General features: G+C 40.2%; 1 protein-coding gene across 1 annotated transcript in view; it reads right to left on the bottom strand.

Moving 5' to 3' along the window:
• The window catches only part of PPIL4 (peptidylprolyl isomerase like 4), a 34,888-nt gene extending 23,930 nt beyond the window's left edge, over positions 1 to 10,958 (bottom strand). Inside the window, exons 1-7 of the mRNA XM_025925498.2 lie at positions 10,811 to 10,958; positions 4,851 to 4,918; positions 4,702 to 4,766; positions 4,070 to 4,187; positions 3,209 to 3,351; positions 2,379 to 2,475; positions 1,521 to 1,637 (exon numbers count right to left, since the gene is read on the bottom strand). Of these exons, the coding sequence (XP_025781283.1) occupies positions 1,521 to 1,637; positions 2,379 to 2,475; positions 3,209 to 3,351; positions 4,070 to 4,187; positions 4,702 to 4,766; positions 4,851 to 4,918; positions 10,811 to 10,880 (678 nt within the window). The 5' untranslated portion in view covers positions 10,881 to 10,958. The remainder of the gene's footprint in view (positions 1 to 1,520; positions 1,638 to 2,378; positions 2,476 to 3,208; positions 3,352 to 4,069; positions 4,188 to 4,701; positions 4,767 to 4,850; positions 4,919 to 10,810) is intronic.
• Positions 10,959 to 11,810: the final 852 nt, after the last annotated feature.

Below are 11,810 nucleotides of genomic sequence, written 5' to 3' on the forward strand. Positions count from 1 at the left end.
GGAGAATGAATAATCAAGCAGATGTGGCAAAAATGTTAAAAATTGGTGAATCTGAGTAAAAGGTATGGAGAAGTTCTCTGTACTACTTTTTTAACTTTCTCATAAATTTGAAATTATCTGAAAAATAAAAGGTTTTGTTATGCTAACCCAACATCTTCCTGGCATAAATTGCCTGTACTTTTGCTTTTGAAATTCTGATGCTAATATAATGTTCTTTCACTTATAAGTCACATATTCTTCCTGCCCAGTTGCTCAAAAGATTTTTCTTTTAAGTGCAGTAATTTTCTTAGAACTTGTTATTCTGTTGGTTGTTCTGGGTCAATAGTTCCAGATACACAGTATGCTCATTAAAAAGTGTATTTTCAATTTTTTTTTAATTCAGTAAAGTTTTCTTGAATTGTAACCTTTAATATTTGTTCCTTCAGCTCGAGATGAGAACAATGAATTTTGAAACAGGACAAGAATCTGCAAGCTCTACTATGTAAAACAATGATAATAAAAACTGAATTATTCATTCAAATATTTATTGATGATCTACTGTGTGCTAGGTATGCCTATTCCACAAAAAATTAACAAATGGAAAAAATGTCTGGTAGGTCAATTAATCACTATTGAAGAACTGTTCCCCAAAGGACTTCATACTGTTAATAATACAAAGCAGTATGTTTTAGGGTGCTCAATTTCTACACAGGTTCCTTCCTCCTGTAACTACTTAACCTCAATACTTGAGTTGTACAAAGAATTATTAATATACATAAAATTCAGTGCAATAAACACTCTTTAAAAATGAGATAAGGGGCGCCTGGGTGGCGCAGTCGGTTAAGCGTCCGACTTCAGCCAGGTCACGATCTCGCGGTCCGTGAGTTCGAGCCCCGCGTCAGGCTCTGTGCTGATGGCTCAGAGCCTGGAGCCTGTTTCCGATTCTGTGTCTCCCTCTCTCTCTGCCCCTCCCCCGTTCATGCTCTGTCTCTCTCTGTCCCAAAAATAAAATAAAAACATTGAAAAAAAAAATTTAAAAAAAAAATAAAATAAAATAAAAATGAGATAAATAGGGGTACATGGGTGGCTCAGTTGGTTAAGCCATCCAACTCTTGGTTTCGGCTCAGGTCATGATCCCAAGGTCATGGGATTAAGCCCCATACTGGGCTCTGTGCTGAGCTTGGAGCTGCTTGGGATTCTCCCTCTTTCTCCCTCTCCCTTTGCCCGTCTCCCCAGCTCACACACACGCACACTCCCTCTAAAATAAAATAAATAAATGAGATGAATATAAATAATTGAAATTCAACCCATATTCGAAGTTGTATATCCACTGCCTATTTTTGAAAAAGGCACTTAGCACTATATTGATAATGGAACCAAAATTTGTTTACCTTTCATGTGTCCTATAAAATTTAATCCAGAAAAAATTCAAAGCTAAGTTTTTAATATTTTGATTATCAAAGAGCCAAAAATAAATTTACAATGAGTTATATATTAAATAAATTTCAGAACAACTATATGACCAAAAATAATCATCTTACCATTTCTAACAGAATAGCTTGAGTTTTAGCCTCTTTCTCTGCCTTTATTTCTTCTACTTCTTCAGCTGATCTTCCTTTAAAATCATCAATTTCTTCATCTGCTCCTATTCGACCACTCTGTAAGGCAGAAGCCACTTAAAAATATACTGAAAGAATTGAAAAATCTGAGAAACATGGGAGACATGACACTTTATCCTTAGTTCCATCAAATATGTTAGAACAGAAACTCAAAACAAACTTACAAGCCTCAGAAAATTATTTTAAATTAATGTGATAATATTGGCCAGACCAAGCTTCTAATTTATTGTTAAATCAAGATAAACATTTTTAAAGAAACTATCTAGTATCCAACTCAGTGCTGAATGCAGAAGATAAATGATCTTAAAAGTTAAGCACCAAATCCCAACTATAAAAATCAATTCAGCTTTGACAAAGCTTCATAAACAGAAACTTATACCTTAAAACATAAGAGGAAAAAGTCTGCATTATGCCACAAAAATATCGAGGTTCTAGTATAGCTCCAGAATGTCCCCAGTTGAAAAGCTCCCTTACAAGATGATGTTTAATTTAGCCTTAAAGCTATACTCCTACACAGAGTTAGGAGATAAGAAAAACATTTTCACAAGGTATTAACATAAACTTCTAGAGCTAAGGCTCTACTGGTGGAACAGAAATTGAAGAAAGAAAATCAGGGAAATGAAAAGAAATTAGGGAAAGGAAAAAATAATTCTAAACTTGTCCTAGTACAACTGATCAAGCAAGACATTCTGAAGAAATAAGTTTTAACGGACTAAAAAGCAAAATCTATGCAAAGCATTAGTATGCACATACATTCAATCACAAGAAGGCTCTACTTACATCGAGCTGTTCCCTTGTAGGTTCTGGTGATCGATCAGGGATTAATAAATCTGGAGGGTCATCAAACGGATCATCTAAAATCACTGTGTGATTTATCCTTACAAAATAAATCCAAGTCAAAAGGTTACATTTACATTATTTCAGAATCCATGTTTTACTTTTTATAAAGGTTATAACAAATGTCTTAAGTATCCCTAATGACAAAAAACCATAGGCACTTAAATTTTAATGCACAAGGATATATTACTAGAGTATCATTTATCTTAGATTTACTACTCTGCATTGCTCTAAAATAACATGTCTAATATTAACATAAATGTCTAAATCTTAGTAGTTTTGCCATTATTTCTCAATATGCATTTTTTAAAAACTAAATTAGGGGCGCCTGGGTGGCGCAGTCGGTTAAGCGTCCGACTTCAGCCAGGTCACGATCTCGCGGTCCGTGAGTTCGAGCCCCGCGTCAGGCTCTGGGCTGATGGCTCGGAGCCTGGAGCCTGTTTCCGATTCTGTGTCTCCCTCTCTCTCTGCCCCTCCCCTTTTCATGCTCTGTCTCTCTCTGTCCCAAAAATAAATAAAAAACGTTGAAAAAAAAAAATTTAAAAAAAAAACTAAATTAAAGGATTAATAATTCTTCCCAACATAAGCAACTATAATTAATTAGTACAAGTATAAAAATACAAAAAAATCTTGTTTACTTTATGGAGTTTTATAGTCTTGTATTAATACACATTTTGGAATTATCCAAAAACCAGTCCTGCACTTGATATCTCCACTATGTGTCAAACACTACAGTATTAAAACATTCTAGTACATTGAGACAGCAAACACACCTGATATCCTGATATGGTACAAAGTCCTTGTCAACAAAGGTCTCATTAATTTTCTTAATTATGTCCATGCCTTCTGTCACCTCACCAAACACCGTATGAACACCATCAAGGTAATCTAGATTATCTCCTGTAGTAATAAGAAACTGCATAGAAAGACACAGCAAAATATAAAAATATATCTATAATTCTAACTGAAATCAATGACAGACTGATAGAAAAAATACACAAAAGTAATACTTCACATTAACTGTGTGGATTCTTACCCACTTGTTACTTTTAAAAAGTATTCCCTGATTGCTTAACATACTTGGGCAAACCAAAGCTCAGTTTCCTCACATGTGAACTGTGAGGAAAAAAAAAACATCTACCCCAAAATGGGTTGTTGTAAGGATTAAACGAGACAATGAATGAAAGGTTCTCAACATGATCTGTTTTGAAGTAATAAAATACCAAAAGGAAACAGACCACAATGTCAACAGTGATGATCCATGGATAGTGGGATTGTAGATGCTATTTTCTCCCATGTACTGCTCTGTATTTTCTGATCTCCTCACAATGGACATACCTTACATTTAAAAGAACAAAATAAATTTTTTTAAATATTTTACTTTTAAGTCATCTCTACACCCAACATGAAGCTCTAACTCACAACCCCGACATTAAGAGTCGCACACTCTACCTACTGAGCCAGTCAGGCACCCCCCAAATTTTTTTATATGGAAAAAAATATAGTGTAATATTTTTCTTCTAACAACTATCTTTGCAATTATCTTCTTATTGGGTAGTTTGAAAAGATAACTCTGTGGCTCTTTCTAGTCCTTCATTTTAAAACAAAATCCATCTTCTCACTCATTTCCTCACCTGAGATCCATGTTGATCACTGCCATTGTTCACCATGGACACAGTGCCTTTCTTCTTGTGCTTAATTCTTGGTACTTTTTCAGCTTCGAAAAAGCTTGCTTGATCACCATACAGTTGACTGAAAAAATACATAATAAAGCTTTAAAATATAAGTACCCTCAATATGAAATACAGAAGTACTAGTACCAAACAGAACTGCCATTTCTTTGTAGAAATACCATTATGATTCAAAATACTCTTTTTTGCTATAGACATTTAGGGAACTTTAGGGAAAAATCTATCTTTGAATGATATTTTAAAAAGCTGATTGAGGGGCGCCTGGGTGGCGCAGTAGGTTGAGCGTCCGACTTCAGCCAGGTCACGATCTCGCGGTCCGGGAGTTCGAGCCCCGCGTCAGGCTCTGGGCTGATGGCTCAGAGCCTGGAACCTGTTTCCGATTCTGTGTCTCCCTCTCTCTCTGCCCCTCCCCCGTTCATGCTCTGTCTCTCTCTGTCCCAAAAATAAATAAACGTTGAAAAAAAAAAAATTAAAAAAAAAATAAATAAATAAAATAAAAAGCTGATTGAAATATGCTAGTTAACACTGTTAAGAGGCAATTCTATTTTTTCTCATTTAAAAACAAAAGAACTCACCCAAAAACAGACTCTCCTCCACGGCCAGTCCCTGTAGGATCACCAGTTTGTATAATAAAATCCCTCTATAATAAATAGGATACATTATTAAATCACAGAGTTTGCTAAGTGGTTCCAATAATAGACATGACTAATATCTACCAACTTACCTGTACATTGTGAATAAGACAATAATTGTAATATTTTATTTTGCACAACTTCAGGAAATTCAAGCAGGCTGAAAGAAAGTAAATATTAAACTTATCACAGTAGTTCACAAATACATTTTTAAGCAAGTATATGCACAGTTGGTATAATTTAATTTCTAAATTACCATATAAACACTTCCCCCCAATGCTCAAATGTCCAAAGTCATAAAAAAGGAAGTAAGTCTAGGAATATATTTTAAATCATATATATATTTATAATATATATATATCAATATAAATCAATAAAATCAATAAAATCAATATAAATCAAATCAAATAAATCAATATAAGTCAATATATTTTAAATCATCTTTGTATTCTCTTTTTTTTAGGACTTCTTGATCATCCGAACTAATGCAGGAAACTGACATTTGGGATAAGCAATCATTTATTTTTTTTAATTTTTTTTTTCAACGTTTATTTTATTTTTGGGACAGAGAGAGACAGATAATGAACGGGGGAGGGGCAGAGAGAGAGGGAGACACAGAATCGGAAACAGGCCCCAGGCTCTGAGCCATCAGCCCAGAGCCCGATGCGGGGCTCAAACTCACGGACCGTGAGATCGTGACCTGGCTGAAGTCGGACGCTTAACCGACTGCGCCACCCAGGCGTCCCAGCAATCATTTATTAATGGATTAGTTTTGCAAGAGAAAAAAAAAGAACAAAGAATATACTACAATATAGTATAATTATATAACACAGTATACTACATTATAATACAATAATATATTATGTAATATAGTATATACTGTATATATATGTATGTGTGGTACATATATAGTATACTCTTAGATGTATACTATACGAATCCAGCAGAATACCTGTAAATGGATATAAATTATATAAATTAGAGAAAATCAAATATCTGACACCAATTTTTTTTTGAGATTTTATTTTAAGTAATCTCTATACCCAACATGGGACTCGAACTCACAACCCCAAGCCCAAGTGAGCCAGCAAAGCACCCGAGACCAATTTTTTTACGGTGATTAAATAGCCCTTCACAAAAATCCATACGCTGATCATGTACCAGTTTTCTCATATAAATTCACTCACTTATTCAATAAACATTTACTGAGTACTTTTTAGGTGCCTGGCACCACTGTCACAAATGCCATTAAACCATAGTCCCTGTCCTCGACAAGTTCACAGTCTAATTGTGGAGAGATACACCAACAAGTTCTCAGAACATTAAGCCAGAAACCAGACAGAAAGACCTATGAGGCTGTCTAGAGAGCTTATACCCAAACCAAACTAGTTACAATACTGGATATACCCGATAATACCATTTGTGCCACTTAAATAGCAAAATAGTAAAAAGTGATTTTAAAAAAGCCGCAAAAGTTCAAAAGAAAGATTGCTTCTGGTCAGGAAAATTAGAAGACCTCATGGAGGTTTAAGGTGGGCATTAAAAGAACTAGACAGGCAAAAAGTAGATCGAGTAAGCATTTCAAGCTGAGAAGACATTATGAATAAGTCTAGAAGTGCAAATTTAAATGTTTTCTGAAGGGTCCGAAAGACCAGTTTACGTTCTGTAACACCCTGGTAATACTAGAGTGAGAGAGGGTAGAGAGACTGAAGGGGTAAGATGGGGCTAATCTATTGGAAGGTCTTGAATACCAGGCTCTTGATAGTTTTTCTGGAAAAAACAGATTTCTGGATTACTGTTAAATACAATGCTACAAAGTACGTATGGTACGAATGTGCAACAAAGGTACCACTCTGGTAGGGGATACTGAAAATGGGAGAGGTTGTGCATATGTGAGCATAGGGGGTATATGGGAAATCTCTCTAAATACCTTTCCCTCAATTTTACTATGAACCTTAAATTGTTCTTAAAATATAAAGTCGTTTAAAATAGGCAAGGGGGGGGGCGCCTGGGTGGCGCAGTCGGTTAAGCATCCGACTTCAGCCAGGTCACGATCTCGCGGTCCGCGAGTTCGAGCCCCGCGTCAGGCTCTGGGCTGATGGCTCGGAGCCTGGAGCCTGTTTCCGATTCTGTGTCTCCCTCTCTCTCTGCCCCTCCCCCGTTCATGCTCTGTCTCTGTCTGTCCCATAAATAAATAAAAAAACGTTGAAAAAAAAAATAAAATAGGCAAGGGGGGTGGTGAACACAGAATAATGTACAGAGAAGTGGAATCACTATGCTGCACCTAAAGTAACGTAACGCTATGTGTCAACTAAACTCAAATTTAAAAAAAAAATTTTTTTTTAAGGCAAGGGGGAGAATCTATAGATTAAAAGATATTTAAGAAAGGGGTGTGCCTGGCTGGCTCAGTTGGTAGATTATGGGACTCGATCTCAGGGTTGTGAGTTCAAGCCCCATGATGGGTGTAAAGATTACCTAAAAATAAAATCTTTAGGGGAACCTGGGTGCCTCAGTCACTTAAGCGTCCAACTTTGGCTCAGGTCATGATCTCGTGGTTCATGAGTTCAAGACTGCTTTGGGCTCTGTGCAGACAGCTCAAAGCCTGGAGCCTGCTTCAGATTCTGTGTCTCCCTCTCTCTCTGCCCGTCCCCCACTTGCTCTCTCTCTCTCTCTCGAAAATAAACATTAAAAATAATTAAAAATAAATAAAAATAAAATCTTTAAAAAAATTTTTTTTAAAAAGGTATTTAAGAGATCTATCAACCAATATAATAATGGACCCTGTATGGATCTGCATTTAAATTAGCAAATATTTTTTAAAAATTTTTTTAAATGTTTGGGGCACCTGGATGGCTCAGTCGGTTGGCCGTCAGACTTCGGCTCAGGTCATGATCTCATGGTTCATGGGTTCGAGCCCCACGTTGGGCTCTGTGCTGACAACTCAGAGCCTGAAGCCTGTTTCATATTCTGTGTCCTTCTCTATGCCCCTCCCCCGCTCGCGCTCTGCCTCTCTCTCTCAAAAATAGACAAACATCAAAAATTTTTTTTACCTTTTATTGATATTTGAGGGACACAGAAAGAGACAGAGAGCGAGCACTTGCGCACGCACTTGAGCAGGGGGAAGGGCAGAGAGATGGAGACAGAATCCGAAGCCAGCTCCAGACAATGAGCTGGGAGCTCGAACCCACAAGCAGTGAGATCACGACCTGAGCCAAAGTCAGACACTTAACCAACTGAGCCACCCAGATGCCCCAAAATTACCAAATATTTTTAAAACATTTATGAGACAATAATAAAATATGAATGAAATTAAAATATTATTGCTAATTTTTTAAGATATGATAATGATTTGGGGTTATGTTTTTTTTTAATAATTTCTTAGAAATTCAAAATGAGGGGTGCCTGGGTGGCTCAGTCAGTTAAACGTCTGACTTCAGTTCAGGTCATGATCTCGCTGGTCCCCGAGTTGAGCCCCACGTCCAGCTCTGTGCTGACCACTTGGAGCCTGTTTCAGATTCTGTGTCCCTCTTTCTCTCTGCCCCTCACCCGTTCACGCTCTGTTTCTCTCTGTCAAAAATAAACATTAAAAAATTTTTTTAAATACAAAATGAATTACAGATAAAATAAATCCCATGTAATACACTTATTACAAAAAATCCAGTATAAATGAAACAATACTGGTTATGTGTTGACAGCTCTTCATTATAGCCGGTCATTGGCGCATGAAGGTTCATTTACGTGACTCTTTCTACTTCTGTATGTTTCAAGTTTTCTATACTAAAAAGTAAAAAAATAAAAGAAATAGAAGAAAGGGAGAGAGGGAGGGAGGAAGGAAAATAAGCCTGGATATGTTTACTATAAGTTGATAAGCAGTTACACACGTAAGTAAGTATCCAATCACATGCTTACAAATATATACAAATGGGGTGGGCTTAGTTTTTAGCGTTCCAAACTGCAGTTGCAGAATTGCTACTTGTCTATTCTGCCTGCGTTCACTAGGTGGGCAAACCCTACTCCCTCTTGAATTCCTCACAACCCTGGGAAAAGAGGCCCCAGCCAGGTGCCCCACATGAAGAAACCAACTCAAAGAAAAGCAAACCAAGAGATGAAAAATACAATTCCCTATAACATCATTTGAACCCCTGGATCCCACCATCCTTAAAGCCAAGTTTACCCCAGTAGCAGGAGGCAATCAATTATTTTCTTTGTTTAAGCCAATTTGATTTGGGTTTCTATCATCTGCACAGAGAATCCTAACTAATAAACACACACATATACATTAGTCACTATAATGAGCCTTTAGTGTGTGCAAAGTGGCAGGCGTTGCACTAGGTGCTTAGGATAGAAAGACAAGGAAGGCACTACGGTCCCTGCTCTCCTGGAGTTTACAATCTTGAGACAAGAACTGCAAACAATTACAGGATAACAGGCAAACGATGTAACAGAATGTGTTACATGCTTTTTAAAAAGATCTTAGAGCAGAAGAAACAGATCTAACTCTGCTCAGGGACAAGGGAGAGCCTCACAGAAGAAATCATGCTTGATCCAAGGTGTGAATAATAAGCAGGAAGTCGGCCAACAGGACAACAGTAGAGAGAACTGTGGGGTAGAGGCAACAGTACGAGAAAGGCCGGGATGTATGACTGAGCATGTAGTGTTGTGGGGTGGGGGTGGGGGGTGTACAACTGAGTGTAGGATACTGTGACAGCAGGAAAGCAATTACTGCACGTGGTACTGTGGTTTGTTTCATCTTTTAAAAAAAATTTTTTTTGAATGTTTATTTTTGAGAGACAGAGAGAAAGAGCGTGAGCAGGGGAGGGGCAGAGAGAGAGGGAGACACAGAATCCGAAGCAGGCTCCAGGCTCCGAGCTGTCCGCACAGAGCCCGACGCGGGGCTCGAACTCACGAACTGTGAGATCATGACCTGAACTCAAGTCGGACACTTAGCCGACTGAGCCACCCAGGCGCCCCTCGTTTCATCCTTTTGATGGACTCTGCGTTCCAAGGGGACAGGATGCTAATTGTAACTTATCTCTGTGGCCTCCAGCTTCTCCCTGATCTGAAACATCCTCCACTGTTGCCCCTTATCTTCCTAAAACAAGTCGGCCATGATTCAATCCTGCTTTTAAAACCTTCCAGGACCCTCATCAGTCGTCAGTAGAGCACACAAGACTATTCACATCTGACCTAACCAGTATAACCTATACGACCAGACACGCAGTCTGCCATTCCGTGTCACATATCATTCCTTCAAGCCCTGCCAAACTACTTGCTGTTTCCAGAAAGTTCTAAGCAAACTTAAAAAAAAAAAAAAAAAAAAACACCCTCACTCCCACTCATCTTTCAACGAGCTAGTTCAAGTGTTCTACTTTCTTTCCTGGCTTCACTTCTCCCCGCCCCCAGCCAGGAAGAATCACGCCTCCCTCCGGTTTCCATGGCAACTTACACATTCTTCAACCACAACACTTACAATGGGTTTGTAAGACTTAACAACACTTAAAGGGGCTCCCACGCCTATTTCTCTCGGGGGAAAGTTAGACCCTTAAGGACAAGACGCCTATCCCAGAGCTTGGCAGTCTACACAGCAGGCGATCAATGAGCGTTTGCTACGACTCCGTGCACACCTCCGGACAGCCCTTCCTCCACCCACGCTGGATGCCCACACTCACTGCTCCAAACACATCCTTCGTACTTCCATCAGGACTCCCTGGTTACACCCCAAGGAATACTGGTTGTGTTCCTCTCGCAAGTAAAGCGCAGTACAGCCACAAAACCTACAGGCTTGGTTATATGCAGCCTGCACGCGCACACACGCACACACACAGGCATTTAATGCCACAAGCACCCGCCACCCAATTGGCCAGCACCACATTCGAGAGAGAGGCCGCTCCTCACAGAAACTTTTCCAACCACGGCCCGCTAGTGAAACAGCCCAGTCGTGGGCGCCAGGAGCCCAGAAGCTCGAACCCGGTCAAGGGGGCCGGGCAGCGAAGGGACAGTGGGGAAAGGAGAGCGCGGCCCCGGCGAAACGCGAGCGGGGCCCGGGCCTCACCGCGCGGCCGCTCCTCGGTGTACAGATCGATGACGACGTCGCCCAGAGTGGTCTCCAGCAGAACCGCCATGGCGCCCGCTGCTCCTCCGCAACAAGCCGCGGGTGTGACAGGCGCAGCCCGTAGTGGTCTACGCCACGCGTCACTCTCGGCGCGACGCCTTTTTACGTCATTCTTCCGGCGACTCCGCCCCCCTCGCGGGCGGCTCGGCCCGCGCGTTGGCTGTGTCCGCGTGGTGGTGTGCTGATGGGTCCCGCCTCTGGCGCGGTCCTTTTGAAAATCCTTGTTCGCCCCGGGCGACTGGCACGGAAGCCTGTCGCTCGAAAGGACGTCTGTAAAGGGTATTGTGCCTCTTTTGTGTCCATCTCAAGAACGAGGCGGACCTTCCAGCAGCCGTTTCTTCTCTCCTCCTCGCCCCCTCGAGGGCGACAATGGCGCCAGCTTCGCCTGTGTTCTTGCGGGTACTACTCGGGGTTTCCTAATCGGTGTCTTCTCGTCTCCCTAAATCGAAACCTTTAGGCGTTAAATGCACAATTTGTCACCCAGAAAGGTGGTTCACAGGGAGTTCTTCCCTGGCTAATCGTGCCTGGGGCAGAGGCCCTGTTACGGCAACAGATAGTGGCTGGTCCTTCGTGCGACAAGCTAAAAGGCTTCAGCCCCACCTCTCTACTGGTTTTATCCATAGTCTTTGATTTTGAAGACTTAACAAAACTACATTTGATCTCCGTTCAGGGTTTCCATGCAAAGTTTATTCCCCGAAATCTGTCCAAGCAGATCACTCCCTTTTTTTTTTTTTTTTTTTTTTACCATTTTATACATACTAGCTTCCAATTACTTCACATCTAAATAAAAGCCAACGTTTTTGTAACGGTCTACAAGGCCGTACCGGATACTCTGCTGCCAGGTCTTACCTGTCTTCTCTCTTATTCTGAAGCCACACAAGACTCTTGCTATTCTTTGAACACTATTGGCCATTCTTCTGCCTCAGGCCTGTGAGCTCGC

The sequence above is a fragment of the Puma concolor genome, chromosome B2 (genome assembly GCF_028749965.1).
Source record: "Puma concolor isolate L17-30 chromosome B2, mPumCon1.1.hap2, whole genome shotgun sequence".
In the NCBI taxonomy this organism is placed as follows: Eukaryota; Metazoa; Chordata; class Mammalia; order Carnivora; family Felidae; genus Puma; species Puma concolor.